We start from the raw sequence: 18,061 nt of genomic DNA, 5'->3' as shown, positions 1-18,061 counted from the left end.
ACTGTATATACATATATACTGTAATAACTTAAAATAAATAATGAAGATTAAAAACCAATTACGAACAAAAAAATATTTTAAAAAAATGTTTTACTATAAGCTTTCCTTTTTAATATTTGCATAGTATGTATATATTATTATTGTTGGAAATACAAATCTTTATATATCTAGAAAGGGTGGTCCTAAAGAGATATATTTTTCGGAGGTCTCAAGAAGGTAACAAATACAAGAATGTGTGTGTGTGTGCATGTGTGCGTGTGTGTGTAATTCTTTGTACAGTGAAACCTTTCAAATCAAATGGCATTATGGCCTTGTTCACACTGCAAGTCAATTCCGATTGTATTTGCCCATGTGCGACCTGTATCAAATCTTTGCATGTCAGTGTGAACAGTGCAATTCCATATTTTTCATATCCGACCCAGGCTTCTTCTGAATACAAATATAAATTGTATATTTTATTGAAAAAAACAAGCATACTGGCACCATGTTCTGGACATTAGGGGTGCAGCATACACTATTAATAACACAGAAATGTAACTCATCAGATCAGAACTGAATCAGATATTGTACACGTTTCTGTTGTGAATAATAAAGGATTCATTTTAGGCTGCCTCTGAATAATAGCATGAAATATTCCAGCACCTTCATAACGTTTAGTTCAGGGGTCGGCAACCCGCGGCTCCGGAGCCGCATGCGGCTCCTTGACCACTCTGATGCGGCTCAGCTACATACATGCCGACCCCCCCGATTTTCCCAGGAGACTTATGGATCTCAGTGTCTCTCATAGATTACTCCCAGGGAAAAAATAATCCTATTTACACTCTAATTACTAAATAAAGGACGTGCCCTAATTGCACTGCAGTAATCGTCCTCTATAGCATTTACATACAGCGCCAGTCCAGCCACATGTTGTTATTACTTGCACACACAGGAGACAGCAAAGCATACTTACTCATCAGCCACACAGCTTACACTGACGGTAGCCGTATCAAACAACTTTAACATTGTTACGTTACAAATATGCGCCACACTGTGAACCCACACCAAAAAAGAATGAAAAACACATTTCTGGAGAACATCCCACCGTAACACAACATAAACACAACACAACCATTACCCAGAATCCCATGCAGCCCTAACTCTTCCGGTCTACATTATACACCCCCGCTACCACCAAATCCCCCCACACATCAATCCCCCCCCCCCCCCCTCTCTCTGTGCGTTAGTTGAGCGGAAGAGTTAGGGCTGCATGGGATTCTGGGTATTGGTACCGTCAGTGTAAGATGTGTGGCTGCTGAGTTATTACGCCTTGCTGTCACTTACGTGAACAAGCTGAAACTGCATTCTACGTGTGGTCGAGCAGGTACACTGATAGGGCAGACTGTAGAGGGCGCCAAAAGCAGTGTCATCACGCTCTGATATTCGGGAGTCTCCTGGGAAAAATGAGAGGGTTGGCAAGTATGACGCTATCAAGTGCCATTCATTCAAAACTCGCGGGCTGCACTAACATCAAATTTCCACATTAAAGTGTGTGCCGGTGCGTGTGTCGGAGACCCCTGGGTAACATAGCACAAAGCATTTAAGCTCTGTATGCGGTGTTTTTCATTTTAAAAAATTTTTTGTGGCTCCCATTACTTTCTTTAATTTGTGAAACTTGCCAAAATGGCTCTTTGAGTGGTAAAGGTTGCCGACCCCTGGTTTAGTTATACTAAAGCGTCACTCAAATCTAAATATATTTCTATAGCTTTATCGGGCCTGGCTGCATTGATCCATTATGAAACCAACCTGAGATATTTCTGTCCGTTATGTTTATTACCAAATTGGTAACCATGCATTTTCTCTCTCAAAACGGAGTCAAATGTGCCGGAGACACATTATTAGCCCCGCGTTGCAACAAAGGCATAACTTTAACGTTACTTACAAAAAAGCTGAACTCATGAATGCTTGTTGCCACTATGGACTTAAAAAGTTACGTACTGTGAGTTCTTCCCTTCATCCATGGCTCCAACATGTTTCCTTTTCAGGTGCTCCTGAAGCAATGTTGTACTTCTGTGCCATTTTGCAGGAAACGGTCTTCTTTGAAGTCTTTAAAGTGAAGTGTTCCCACACTTTTGACGACTTAGGTCGTACACTTTTCTGCATTGAAGCAATAACCTCAAGATGTTTCTCCGCTAAACAATCGGTAGTGTTTTCCTGGGACATTTTTCGAATGTTTCCAGACTGCGTGGTCATGTGAGCTGCACATGACACATCATTGGCTAGCTTCACGTAGCCTCAGCGCCGTCCTGGCGCTGTTTTGTACTGTTTTTGTACTTATTTTGATTATTGTTTCTCAGCTGTTTGTAAATGTTGCAGTTTATAAATAAAGGTTTATAAAAAAAAATAAAAAAAATTGTTTTAAATAAAATTTAAAAAAGCCTCCGCGCATGCGCATAGCATAGTTCCAACGAATCGATGACTAAATTAATCGCCAACTATTTTTATAATCGATTTTAATCGATTTTAATCGATTTAATCGATTAGTTGTTGCAGCCCTAATATATATATATATATATGCAATGTGTCCTCAATGTAGGCCTGTGCGAAATGGCAAAAAAAATTATCACAATTAATCTTTTCATACTATCCGATCTCGATTAATATCGCTTTTTTTTTTTTTTTTAATTAAAGGCAGATTGTCCTAAGCAGGATTATAGCGAGTACCTTTGCATCCCTACTATTTACTACCACAGTATCTTGTGAAAGAGATTTCCGTTTGATCGTGGTAATAGTACAGTATTACCACGATAGCATATACATATGCTAATAGCTGACAATCTTTGAAAATGTCACAAATGCGCCTGTACCGAAATTGCATTCACATTAGAAATCACATTTTTCTTGTAATGTGAACGGCCACTAAAAGATCGGATTTGACCAAAAAATCTGACTTGGACATCCAACCCTGCACTGTGAACGTAGCCTAAGTTCCTGAATTGTTTTGAATCGGAAAAATATAGTTTTTGAATCAAGAATCGCGTTGAATCGAAAAAAATTGATTTATAATCGAATCGTGACCCCAGGAATCGATATTGAATCGAATCGTGGGACGCCCAAAGATTCGCTGCCCTATTATTTACCTTGGAGAGTGGACCTCTACGGCACATTCTTCCAGCTGCTTCTCTGTCAAATACACCAACAGCATCTTCTCTATGTTTTCATGGATAAATGTCTGCCATTTAGATGTTACTTTAACGTCCGTGGCTGGCATTCGACTTATTGTGCTTCAGTATGGTACAGACTAGCAGTGCGTCGTCAAGTCGACGACACACTCTGTCATGTGCTTGATGATTTCTTTCTTGAATTCAAGTCCCATAATCCACTTCTTCTTCTGAGCGAAGTCCTTCAACCTCGCTTTCTTCCTTCCCAGGGTTGGAAAACAAAGTTTTTCAATCTCTACCTATAAATTAATGCTAGCGAGTAAGACCGGATTTTACAGGATTCACTGCCACATTCGCCAACTAATGCTTGCAACTCCAATTTTTGCTTGCAATTTAAAGCATAAAAATTTGCCGAGAAACAGCGGTTATCTCAAAACGTTCTTAAGTTGGGACATTCCTAAATTTTTCCAGCATGGCCTTCTGGGAGGTTCTTGTGACAGTGTATATCCACTTTTGATTTGGAGCAATATGAGTGGTCTGCAGGGGGTTGGGGGAGGGGAGTTATCTTGCCACCATTGAGACATGCACAGCACCAAGCCTTGGGGTCAGCACAAAAAAAAACCATTAGCTCGTCGGCACAACCAGCACACCAACAAGAAGCATCGGGGACCAGCCTTTTTTGCAGCACATCTGACTAGGCTGCACGCTGCCATGTAATCCCAATATTAATGCACATGACCCACAAACACACATGCCCGCCGCATTGGTACTGTTGCGTAATCTGGGCCTCTTTGGCCTTTTTTCCCCACTTGCGTTAATGTTTTATCACACGCTTAACAGCATAAACGATCTGATTTGATGTTGCATGTAAGTGGGAGAGGAGTAGCTGTCAGCTAACATCAGTCTAAACTTTTGCTTTGAGATGAATTAATGATTTATTCTGGCCTCTGATTGGCCACGAACTCATCTGTCATCTTCAGTAAACAGGAAATATACTGTTACTGTCAGACTATGTTCGCTAATCACATTCATCCACAGTGACGGCTTTGACTAATGAGGACAACTGGACATGGATCGCTGGGAGAATTTAATGAAACGAAAGTAGAATTTCAATTAAATCATATTAGGGTGTTTACACTTTGGAACAACATTCCATATTTTGTAACACAAAGTTTGAATTATTTGTAGAATGTTGAAAATATATACAGCGGAACCTCAATTTACGGCTTTAATAGGTTCTTGAACATGGTTCGTAAATCGACAAGTTCGTATCATGAAGCAGAGTTTCCCATAAGAAATAATGTAAATATGAATAATTAGTTCTAGTTAGCCTCAACAAAAGTCCTTATTTTAGTCTAATAAATTACACTATTAAGACACTGTATATATTTATATACAGTACAGGCCAGAAATTTGGACACACCATCTCCTCATTCAATGTGTTTTCTTTATTTTCATGACTATTTACATTGTAGATTGTCACTGAAGGCATCAAAACTATGAATGAGGAGATGCTGGAGTTATGTACTTAACAAAAAAAGGTGAAATAATAGGCTCCAGCACCCACTGCGACCCCGAAGGGGACAAGTGGTAGAAAACGGATGGATGGATGTTTTATATTCTAGTTTCTTCAAAATAGCCACCTTTTGCTCTGATTACTGCTTTGCACACTCTTGGCATTCTTTCGATGAGCTTCAAGAGGTAGTCACTTGAAATGGTTTTCATTTCACATGTGTCCTAGTTTTAAAGCCTTCAGTGACATACTACAATGTAAATAGTCATGAAATCTACATGTAAATAGTCATGAAAATAAACAAAACACATTGAAATGAGGTGTGTCCAAACTTTTGGCCTGTACTGTATATACACTCAAACATATACATACATACATACACACATATATACTCAAACATATACATGTATACATACACATACAGACAAATTAATAGACAAATTAACTATAACAAATAGTTATATACATACACACACATATATACATATACACGTGTATATATATGTATATACATATACACACATATATATGTATATTAGGGGTGTAACGGTACGTGTATTTGTATCGAACCGTTTCGGTACGGGGGTTCCGGTTCGGTTCGTAGGTGTACCGAACGAGTTTCCACACGGACATATTAAGTAGCGTAACGCACGTTGTGTGAACAATGCACACCGAGGCACAACACACGGCATGCTAGCAGCTAACGGGCTACGATAGACTGACCATACGTCCTCTTTTCACCGGACATGTCCTCTTTTGCGGAGCTGTCAGGGCGGAGTTTCTTAAATGCCTCAAATATCTGGCATTTTGAGTTAGGGTTGCGTGTATTTTCAATGTACGTTCAGGGTTAAGAAGGGGTTAAAAACAAAACAAATTGTGCGCGCAGCAGCATTCGTGAGGGAGGGGCAGAGACAGAGAGAGTGAGAGAGTTATGATAAACGCGCATGCTTCGCCAGGCTCTGCTTTTTATCCATAGATTTATCAGATTTCATTTTTTATTATTTATAGCAGGGGTGACAAAAGTGTGCCCCGGAGGCCATTTGCGACCCACAGCTAATGTTGTAAAGGCCTACGACACATTCTAAAAATACTATTAAAATAAACAAAAACATAACAAAAGTGAAATAAAAAAGCTTAAAGGTTGAATGTAATTTAGAAAAAGTTGCAGTTCTTTCAAACTGTCATTGCTCAAAACATAATATTGAATCAAAATCAATGTTATTATGAATTATTGACCTATCCAAGGTTCCGATTACTTCACATGAAATATTCCACTAAGAAAAATATTTTTGGTGAAAGATTTTGCAAATTTGGTAAATAAATAACCAAAAAATTTATATTTTGTTGTTTTCTTACTGTACCGAAAATGAACCGAACCGTGACCTCTAAACCGAGGTACGTACCGAACCGAAATTTTTGTGTACCGTTACACCCCTAATGTATATACATATACATGTGTATATATATATATATATATGTACACATATACGTATGTATATATATGTATATACATATAAATACACATACCATATATGGACATATATACACACATATACAGTATATATATATAGACATATATATGTATATCAAACAAGCATAACGAGGGGGTAATGGATCAACAATCTCTTTATTATCAAAACAACACAACCTCAACTGTCAACGTGCCCTTTTGTGCTCTTAAAAATGTTAACAATGTTGTTACAATAAACAATAAAAAACTTCTTTATCATGCTGTCGGCGAATGTTTGTGGCATGCAATGCGAACACATTCAAGGCATGGACATGAGGCAGAGAAGGGGGTGGACACAGAGAAAGCAGGGAGAGTCCTCTCCTCTCTAGGTCTAAGTTCACAGCGATTCCCTCCTTCTTTCCGGGCCGATTTGTTGGCTTTTTTGGACCCATATTCAGTCAGAATAATAGACAAAACTTGTTGAATGGTGAAGCACTGAGAAGTGGCGACTGAGTAATGGACTGTGTAAATAAACAACAAGTGACGTAGGGGCTCCACCTCTCCAAAATGTCTGCGCTCTGTGTGTACTGTACGGCACAGGAAGTGATGTCCCCAAAATGACAGTGCCCTAAGGCTTGTAGCGGCACACAAAATGAATGAATAAATAAATGAAATAGTTCGCACTCTGAGGCATATTTGGCTCGATGTAAAAGTTCTTGAACCGAAAAGTTCAAAATAGAGGGGTTCGTAAATGGAGATTCCACTATACACAAATAAAATAAATAAATAATATGACAAATTAAATGTCTTACCGTAAACAAATTGCAGAGTATACAATACAGTATTTATTGCATGTTATTTTATTAGTTTGAAGCAACATTTTTATGGGATCATTTTTGCTGCGGTCTCCGCCACAAAAAAAGGGACGACATGACAGTTTTTCATAAAAAGACTGCAGTCTTTTTTCCACTTAGAAGGAACATGGCGTGGAGATTGCTTTATTGATGGAGGAAAAGTGACTTTGTGTGCAAAGGGCACATTGTACTGTACAAGCGCAGGCGATGCCGCGAAATACAAATACTCCACCTCGCAAACATCAACACCCTCTCTCTCTCTCTCTCTCTCTCTCCCTCCCTCCGTCAGAGTGCAACTGCAACCAGATGGGTTCCGTCCACGACCGATGCAACGGCACGGGCTTCTGCCAGTGCAAAGACGGCGTCAGCGGGGCCAAGTGTGAGGACTGTCTGCCGGGATACCACTGGAAGCAAGGCTGTTACCGTGAGTGTCCGAGCTTTTGTGTGCGCGCAAATGTCAACGGAGCGGAAACGCCGCATCCTTCCAGGACCTTTAGCCCGTGCAAAGGTCTGCAGGAACGTGCCACAATGCTTGTGCAGTTTGTTTAGCCCGAGGGGAATAGATCATGTAGCTCATTAGTGGCATCAGCTGCTCTTTAAATTGATGGCGCTGTCACACCTTAACCCCATTACCGAGAATCACTTTCCTGCACCATCTAGCATGGAGTCCAATAGACCCTCCCCACACACTCATTAAACCTCCACCTGCACGCACCCAGCTCTCATTTGGTGCAACACACCGACCGGGTCGTTAGCCAATTATCTTTACTCACAATGTTAGCTTGTTAACTGGGAACTGGTGGTCAAAGACGACCTCGTTGTAACCCAACATATTGACTAACAGTTTCCACTCCTAATGGATTGTAAATTCAATTCCGGTTCTTGGGGTGATGATTCGATTCAGAATCAATCCTCGATTCGACACGATTCTCTTAAATTATAACAAAACCTTTCAAAAGAGGCTTCAAAAGCTCCTCTTGGCTGCTGAAATGTTACTTATATGCCCAGTGTTGGCCTAAAAATCCATCCATCCATTTTCTACCGCTTGTCCTCTTTTTGAAAATGTACTTGTAAAATTTATTTTACAAAAATCCCAGAATGTAAATCAATTTAATAAAAGGAAATAGAGCATCCCCAACTCCAACACAATCACTGCTTTACAATACGTAAGATAGAACATTTACAAAGCAATTGAGGCCACAAAAATACAATACTAAAAAATAAAGGAAAAAATTATAAAAACAATAGTATCAATAACGAGAAAATTCCTGTGGAAATTTTGATGGGCCTGCTATATGTGCCCTGAAAGTTTGACCGCGGTCGAAGATGGCACCAAGTATCCAAAGCCATGATTTTTAGGTGTAAACGTACAAAATAAGCAAAAAAAAAAGTATGAAACATTAGCATGCTAACATTAGCATGTTAATATAAGCGCCAATTCACTGTTGTTGTGCAGCAATTGCAGCAGGCCCATAATAATAATAATATTAATAATAGTTCATTAATATTTTTAATGCAAAAATGTATTCCTAAAAAATATTTTTTTTGAAAAATAATAATAAAAAATAATATATACAAATTAATAATACATTTTTATTTACACAACTTTACGCTGTGTAACAAATAAAGCTTATTTTTTATTTATTTTTTGCTGCAAACTGATTCTTGGAAATCAATAACCGCTTTAGAATCGGGTAAAATAAAAGTCGTGATACATTTTTTGGAGCACCCTTAAAATCTAACGCTGCGTCTCAAATGTAATACTTCCGTCAGTACATTTCAGTAGGAATACTCTGCACACAGTGTACTAATTCTCTACAATCATTGTCATTATGCACTTACAGGAGATGACTAACATAATCATAATTATTTTTCTTTCTTTCTAATAATGACGATCTCCAACATTTGTCTCCCTTGATAAAAGATCGGTTTGTTTGTTTTTTCTCCTATTTCTCAGTTGTACATTAAAAATTAATCGGTTCGGACTTTTCTGGCTTGAGTCTCCCGCCGTGCTTTTAAAAGGAGCGGAGATTACACCGTTGCTCTTTGTTTGGCAGTGCTTCTGCTAAGTAGACAAATAAAGCAATTATTGAAGTGCTAAGTGTCCATCACCACGCACTCTTCATTCGGGACCTTCAGGTACTGACAGTGTTGTACTGTTGTACTCAAAAGCGTGACTACATAAGTGCACCAACTGAGACAAAGCACGTGCTAGGTTTAAGATAGTCATTTTAACCCTATAAAAAAAAAGTGCTGGCTAAGGAAAAATGGGTTCCATAGACAAACAAAAGACGCAGGTGTTGTTGTCCCTGAGGCAAGGACAGGAAAATTCATCTTAACACATTCACGTTTTTTTTCTCTCTGGCCTTAATGCTAGAGTGTACTTTCATGTCATACTTTTTGCCATGTGTGCCATCATGAAGGTTTATGTCCCCTCTAGTAGGGTAGTGTGACAAACACAGTGTAGATCACACCTGGCAGTGTTACGTTACTTACAGTATTCAACAATCAAGAGAAATACATAGGTCTTCCTCCCCCTTACACAATTTCCACTGATGGATAGAATTCAAAGTGGCATCTACATGTTCTGTTGAGTGTCTATCTACAGTGCATCCTTCAATTATTCACTTCTTCCACATGTTGTTATGTTACAGTCTTATTCCAAAATGGAATACATTCATTTTCCCCTCAAAACTCTATACACAATTCCCAATAATGACAACGTGAAAAATATTTTTTTTTTTCAACAATTTAGCTAATTTATTCAAACTAAAAACCTAAACAAATCACATGTACATAAGTATTCATGTACCGTATTTTCCGGACCATAGGGCGCACCAGATTATAAGGCGCACTGCCGATGAATGGTCTATTTTCGAACTTTTTTCATATATAAGGCGCACCGGATTATAGGGCACATTAAAGGAGTCATATTATTTTTTTATTTTTTTAAAGATGAAAACACTTCCTTGTGGTTTACATAACATGTAATGGTGGTTATTTGGTCAAAATGTTGCATAGATTATGTTTTACAGATCATCTTCAAGCCGCTTTCTGACAGTCGCTTCCGGATGCGCCGTTTTGTGGGCGGTCTTATTTACGTGGCTCACCTTCAACAGCGTCTTCTCCCCATCATCTTTGTTGTAGCGGTGTAGCGTGCAAGGACGGGAGTGGAAGAAGTGTCAAAAGATGGAGCTAACTGTTTGAATGACATTCAGACTTTACTTAAATCAATAACGGAGCAGCATCTCCTCATCCGGAAACTAACAATGGAAATGTGTCCCGTGAAAAAACGTCCGACCGGAACCCTCTAATAACTAAAGTTCCATGGGTGAATAATGTAAACTCACTACACCGGTATGTTTTAGCGCATTCATGGCGAGTTTACTGGCAGATATAAGTAAGAACTTTACACTACTTTATATTAGAAATGGCAACAGTGGAGGATGAATGTCCCATAACAAGAAGATAGGGAAAAAGAAGAAGCTTATCGACTACGGGGTCGTCACAGGCTACAAAGGCGGATGCATGCAATTTTTCAGGACTTATGCAGATCCCAAATACAGATCAACAGGTACAAGAAGGTAAGAAAAGCTGCTTTTGCATAATATTGCGAACCAAAACGCCAGATAATGTCTTACCTTATACACACACCATAATAATACTCGTATGTTGAGGCACAGTACAATCCTTCAAGCGGTGGGGCTTCATAGCTTACCAAAGTCGTACTAAAACATTTTGATGGATTTTTGAGCACCGTGTGTAATGTTCTATATTTTCAATGGAACATATACAATTTTGGTGTTGTTTACTTGAGTCATATTGTCCATCATTGTGCAGTCTAAACGTATCTCCTGTGTGTCACTGCCATCATAGTGCGGTCTACACGTATCTCTTATGTTTGACTGCTATCTACTGGTCAAACTTATCATTACACCATGTACCAAATAAAATAGCTGTGAGGTCGGTAAGCAAAACCAGAATTATTCCCTACATTAGGCGCATCAGGTTATAAGGCGCACTGTCGGGTTTTGAGAAATAAAAAGGATTTTAAGTGTGCCTTATTGTCCGAAAAATATGGTACATAAGTATTCGGACCTTTTGCTCAATACTTTGTTGATGCACCTTTGGCAGCAATTACAGCCTCAAGTCTTTTTTAATACGATGCCACAAACTTTGCACACCTATCTTTGGTTAGTTTCGCCTATTCCTCTTTGCAGCACCTCTCAAGCTCCATCAGGTTGGATGGGAAGGTTGTCATCCAGGATGTCTCTGTACATTGCTGCATTCATATTTCTCTCTATCCTGACTAGTCTACAAGTTCTTTCCCACAGCATGATGCTGCCACCACCATGCTTCACTGTGGGGATGGTATTGGCCTGGTGATGAGCGGTGCCTGGTTTCCTCCAAACACGACGCCTGGCTTTCACGCCAAAGAGTTTAATCTTTGTCTCTTTAGACCAGAGAATTTGGTTAGATAGGCTCCAGAACCCCCCGTGACCCCAAAAGGGACAAGCGGTAGAAAATGGATGGATGGATGGTCAGAGTTTTTCAGGTGCATTTTGGCAAACTTTTTACTAAGAAATGACTTCCATCTGGCCACTCTACCATACAGGCCTGGTTGATGGTTTGCTGCAGAGATGGTTGTCCTACTGGAAGGTTCTTCTCTCTTCACAGAGGAATGCTGTATCTCTGACACTGACCATGGGGTTTTTGGTCACCTCCCTGACTTGACTAAGATGAATGCAACAATGTACAAAGCTTGAGAGGTGCTGCAAAGAGGAATGGGCGAAACTGCCCAAAGATAGGTGTGCCAAGCTTGTGGCATCGTCTTCAAAAAGACTTGAGGCTGTAATTGCTGGCAAAGGTGCATCAACAAAGTATTGAGCAAAGACTGTGAATACTTTTGTACATGTGAATTTGTATTTTTAATACATTTGCAAAAAAATTAAAATAAAACTTGTCAGATTGTCATTATGGGGTATTGTGTGTAGAATTTTAAGGGAAAATGTGAATGTATTCCATTTTGGAATAAGGCTGTAAGATAAAATGTGGAAAAAGTGAAGCGCTGTGAATACTTTCTGGATGCACAGTTAGGGGGTCTCCAACCTTTTTTCTTCTAAGAGCTAGTTATAAGTGTCACAAACATTTTTGTAACACTTATTTCCATAGTTTATTTCAAGCCCCCAAAAAAGGGAATTAAAATGTTTTGCCAAAACATTGTTGGTATGTGCAACTAAAAAAACAACAACAAAAAAGGTAGTTCATCAACTTTGTTTGTGTATTTAAAGGCCTACTGAAAGCCACTACTACCGACCACGCAGTCTGATAGTTTATACATCAATGATGAAATCTTAACATTGCAACACATGCCAATACGGCCGGGTTAACTTATAAAGTGACATTTTAAAATTCCCGGGAAATATCCGGCTGAAACATCGCGGTATGATGACGTATGCGCGTGACGAAGTCCGAGTAACGGAAGTTATGGTACCCCGTAGAATCCTATACAAAAAGCTCTGTTTTCATTTCATAATTCCACAGTATTCTGGACATCTTTTGCAATTTTTTTAATGAACAATGAAGGCTGCAAAGAAGACAGTTGTAGGTGGGATCAGTGTATTAGCAGCGGACTACAGCAACACAACCAGGAGGACTTTGTTGGAGCGCTAGCCGCGCTAGCCGCGCTAGCCGCCGACTTCACCTTGACTTCCTACGTCTCCGGGCCGCCAAACGCATCGGGTGAAGTCCTTCGTCCTTCTGCCGATCGCTGGAACGCAGGTGAGCACGGGTGTTGATGAGCAAATGAGGGCTGGCTGGCGTAGGTGGAGAGCTAATGTTTTTAGCATAGCTCTGTGCAGTCTGTTTGCTAAGTTAGCTTCAATGGCGTCGTTAGCACAGCATTGTTAACCTTCGCCAGCCTGGAAAGCATTAACCGTGTATTTACATGTCCACGGTTTAATAGTATTGTTGATTTTCTATCTATACTTCCCGTCAGGGGTTTATTTATTTTGTTTCTATATGCAGTTAAAGCAAGATGCTATCACGTTAGCTCGTAGCTAAAGCATTTCGCCGATGTATTGTCATGGAGATAAAAGGCACTGAATGTCCATTTCGCGTTCTCGACTCTCATTTTCAAGAGGATATAGTATCCGAGGTGGTTTAAAATACAAATCTGTGATCTACAATAGAAAAAGGAGAGTGTGGAATCCAATGAGCCAGCTTGTACCTAAGTTACGGTCAGAGCGAAAAAAGATACGTCCATCGCTGCCTCTCAAGTCATTCACTGTAACGTTCCTCATCTACGAATCTTTCATCCTCGCTCAAATTAATGGTGTAATCATCACTTTCTCGGTCCGAATCTCTCTCGCTCCATTGTAAACAATGGGGAATTGTGAGGAATACTAGCTCCTGTGACGTCACGCTACTTCCGGTACAGGCAAGGCTTTTTTTTATCAGCGAGCAAAAGTTGCGAACTTTATCGTCGATTTTCTCTACTAAATTCTTTCAGCAAAAATATGGCAATATCGCGAAATGATCAAGTATGACACATAGAATGGATCTGCTATTCCCGTTTAAATAAAAAAAAATCATTTCAGTAGGCCTTTAAGAAATGCATTTCTTTCCATTTCAGGTTGTTCACTATTAGAGTTACTTTGACAAAAATAAAACAATTTGTGTTTTATTTCTACAGTATGACTAGCATAGAAGTGGAGCTGCATTCAAACAGAGTAGTCATTGCTTTTTTCCTATTTGTGTGGTAATTGGTCATTAAAAAGAGGTATATTGTCTCTATACTGAGACTTTGAGCCAATATTCTTTCACCTTTTGGTACCTCACAAAAGTGATTGCAATGACAATATTTCATCAAGGGCTGCCAAAACTAAATGTCTTAATGGCGGTAACTAATTCATTAAAAATATATTTTTTCAAACTAAGAGATTGAGTCACCAACCTAGGGATTCTTTGTTTGGGCCATTGATTTAATGGAAAACAGACTCGATTGTTACACGCAAACTATAAAAAAAGATTTAACAAAATTGTGGCGAAGATATTTGACAAAAACTGAACTGTACAAAAAGTGTACATCTAAAAACTGAGGTACCACAATAATAACATGTAATGGATGTACTCAATTTTGTTGAGGTACTGAAAACTTATGTGGAAACCCAATACTTGGTCCCATCTTCACTTAAAGAAGTCTTCAATATTGTAGCCTGTCTTTGGCGTCAGAACGGTGCTCAAATTCTCACGTGAAAAAAAACACACTAAGCGTGCGCATAGACTCATTTTACACGTCGTCCTCTCTGCACGTGCAATGAATAGACGGCCCAGGAAATCCCCTCCTTTCTGATTGGTCTCTTTATATGTCTACTGTCTCCTGCTCAGTAAGGATGGGTACACATTTGAACCGAGACAGTACCAATACCGGTATTCAGTGGTACCAATGTTGGTACTGTTGTGTGCGTTTTTATAGATGGTTGAAAATAAAATCTATTTTTTTAATGTAATATCTAAAAATAAGTTGATTATGATAACTGTGCTGTTTATATACGTCTCATTTGCATTGCAGTTGCACTTCCAAGACATAGATGGCAGTAAAGTGGTATGCTGTCTAACTAGGAAGTAGCTTTTTCCCAGAAGCAGAATGTGTTATGTTGCACCCTATTAAGTGTGTATACTCTTAGTCAGGGGTGTCAAACTCATTCTAGCTCAAGAGCCGCATGGAGGAAAATCTGTTAAAATAATGGCATTAAAACTAAAAAATAAAGACAACTTCAGATTGTTTTCTTTGTCTTACTTTGGCCAAAAATAGAACAAACACATTCTGAAAATATTCCAATAAAAATATAGAAAAAAATAACGGCAGCGGTAAAGTTTACATCCATAAAGGAAGGAAGAAAGTGAATGAATGTTTATAACTGAATAAATTTACATATGCATATAATGTGTTTTCTTTTGTATTATTTCTTTTTTATTAATTAACTTTTATGACAACCTTTTTCCAAAACACAATATAGAATGTGAGATATAACAAGACAATGCATACATTTATCATTTGTTTTCAAAACGGTTACAAAAAAGTGGGACCCCAAAAATGTACTGTGGGACCCCATTTTTATGACTTGATGGGGTCCCAACATTTTGAAAATTCTTAGCGCCAACACTGATGGAGTATTGGTGCGTGCAAAACAGCAGCAGGCAGCTGTGGCCTGTGGGCCGGTTGTAATACTAATCAAATATCATCTTGGGGGCCATAATTAATTGATCCGGCCCGCGGGGCTTGACTTTGACACCTAGGCTCTAAGTCAGACCTGGGCATTCTGCGGCCCGCGGGCCGCATCCGGCCCTTTGTGCGTCCCTGTCCGGCCCGCGTGAGGCCAATTATAAATTACGAAATAAATTTTAAAAAGTATCTATGTCGAGTGTGCAATACAACGGTGCTGCTTTTGTTTTGAAAATCGTTATTTGTATTACTTCCGTGTGGACGTATGCGTGTGCGTGATTGTGAGTGAATGTGAACAGCTGCAATCATTAATTACAAAATAAAGTTGAAAAAACATCTATGTCGTGCGCACAATACAACTGTGCTGCTTTTATTTTGAAAAGTATTATTTATGGGCGTGTGTCCGTGTGTAACCTGCGAGTGAAGGTGCACATGCAGCGACAAGTGATGCACGGTTTACACCCGAGACGCTAAAAAGAGAAAAGTTGATGAAGAATGGCGTGTTTCCAACAAGACATGGACTGCCATGCAACGTCCCCTCACCTAAGGTGCGTGTCTGCGCAATTGCGCACTGCTCAAGCGTCTGCTGCGCGCAGCAAATATATGCCGCGCACCCAATCAAATCCCATCTGAATTCTAAACAAAATAAACATATTTATTCTATGTAATTTTGCAATGCAACTTTGAGTGACAGTGACAACAAGCGGCCCTAACGGTGTTCGTCAACACCGTTCAATTGAACACCGTTCAATTATTGTAACGTCTATCGAGATGCTTCGAGGCCAGGAATTATATCGATCACTTTATTGAGCAAAACTGTTTATATTCGGCCATAACCACACCAAAAAATAAGTAAAACACTTCTATCTCGAAAAACTAGTCATTTTCTGCCGTACAAACCAGGCCAAAACCAACTTGTCATCTGTCACCAACACGCATAGCACTAAACCACTGGTGCGTTTATGGCCACACAAGAAGTCGGACAACTCAAACACCACACAAAGTTACACTATGACTCCTCAGTCATACGTGTGCTTATTTTACTGTCATTTATTATTAATGTTAATTTATTTATATTAGTCATGGAATGCTGTTACACACACTATGTTGAAGTATTACTATTATTATTAATTATTATTATTATTATTATTATTATTATTATTATTTATCTTACGGTATATATCAAAAATAATATTGAGCAAAATTTAATTGAAATATTGTCGATGTGGCCCTCCAGCAGTGCTCGGGTTGCTCATGCGGCCCCCGGTAAAAATTAATTGCCCACCCCTGCTCTAAGTACTGTGCTTATTACACACCAGCTGTTTGATTGTAACATGCATCTTATTTTGTAGTTTTCATGACCAAATTTGGAGGTGTTGAAAGCGTCATGTAAAATCGCTAATGCTTAATAATAGCCTGTCTAAAGAAAATTCAATGTAAATTAGCATCAAGCTAGTGCATTTTGGAAGCATGGAGCCTCACATTACGTTCCAGCGTTTTCTACCAAACTTACCTGATTTGTTGGTGTTGAAAATGTCAACATTATTTAGAGGGAGTTTTGGCTGAGTCTGCCCTCAAGTCTCTGCCCTTAAGTCTGCAACCGGACGTGGCGTCCCATGCAGCGGAGGTATCGAAATATGGCGCTGTTTGGTTTTAAGTGAATCGATACAGACGGAATTTGGTCAGTGCTTATGAAAGTCACAGATTTGGTACCCGTCATTATTGGTCAGAGCCAATTCGTAAAAATGTGTCCCTTCTGAACTAAGTACACCCTGGACAAAGCACCTCATGGCAGGGGCCAACGCAGATAGACAGACAACATTCACACACTAGGGCCAATTTATTGTTGCCAATCAACCTATCCCCAGGTGCATGTCTTTGGAGCTAAAATAAAAACAAGAAAATAACACATTAAGAGGGTATCGCACCGGCGAGTCTTGGCACTATACCATCAGAGCATCAATAAGTTAGCTACCTTGTGGTCGATATATATAACCTTGCAATTACCTGGGTAGCTTATATCCAGGAAAAACATTAGAAATAAGCTACCGTATTTAACGGACTATAAGGCGCACTTAAAATCTTTTTTTTTCTCAAAACTCAACAGTGCGCCTTATAACCCGGTGCACCTAATGTACGGAATAATTCTGGTTTTGCTTACCGACCTCGAAGCTATTTTATCTGGTACATGGTGAAATGATAAGTGTGACCTGTAGATGGCAGTCAACATAAGATATACTTGTAGACTGCAATATGACTCAAGTAAACAACACCAACATTTTATATGTTCCATTATAAATATAGAACAATACACACGGCGCTCAAAAATCTATCAAAATGTTTTAGTACGACTTTGGTAATCTATGAAGCCGCACAGTATTATTATGGTGTGTGTATAAGGTAAGACATATCTGGCGTTTTTTTCGCAATATTATGCAAAAGCAACTTTTCTTATCTTCTGGTACATGCTGATGTGTATTTGGGATCTGCATGAGACCTGAAAAATTGTGCGCGTCCGCCTTTGTAGTCCGTGGCGACACCGTAGTTGATAATCTTCCTCTTTTTCTCTATCTTCTTGTTATGGGACATTCATCCTCCGCTGTTGCCATTTGTAATATAAAGTAGTGTAAAGTTCTTACTTATATCTGTCAGTAAACTCGCCATGAAAGCGCTAAAACATACTGGTGTAGTGAGTTTACATTATTCACCCAAGGAACTTCAGTTATTAGAGAGTTCCGGTCAGACAGTTTTTCACAGGACACATTTCCGGCGGATGAGGAGATGCTGCTTTATCGATTGAAGTAAAGTCTGAATGTCATTAAAACAGTTAGCTTCATCTTTTGACACTTCTTCCACTCCCATCCTTGCACGCCACAC

General features: G+C 39.2%; 1 protein-coding gene and 1 long non-coding RNA gene across 3 annotated transcripts in view; one reads left to right on the top strand and one right to left on the bottom strand.

The window, feature by feature from the left end:
• Positions 1 to 18,061, bottom strand: part of LOC133656039 (uncharacterized) — an 88,408-nt gene that overhangs the window by 23,879 nt on the left and 46,468 nt on the right. The gene's annotated exons all lie outside the window — the stretch shown is intronic.
• The window catches only part of ntng2b (netrin g2b), a 299,057-nt gene that overhangs the window by 273,883 nt on the left and 7,113 nt on the right, over positions 1 to 18,061 (top strand). Inside the window, exon 33 of the mRNA XM_062056803.1 lies at positions 7,247 to 7,381. Within this exon, the coding sequence (XP_061912787.1) occupies positions 7,247 to 7,381 (135 nt within the window). The remainder of the gene's footprint in view (positions 1 to 7,246; positions 7,382 to 18,061) is intronic.

Source organism: Entelurus aequoreus, linkage group LG08, assembly GCF_033978785.1.
Source record: "Entelurus aequoreus isolate RoL-2023_Sb linkage group LG08, RoL_Eaeq_v1.1, whole genome shotgun sequence".
NCBI lineage: Eukaryota > Metazoa > Chordata > Actinopteri > Syngnathiformes > Syngnathidae > Entelurus > Entelurus aequoreus.
Note: the sequence above shows the minus strand (reverse complement) of the source record. Positions and strands in the feature narration are given on the sequence as shown.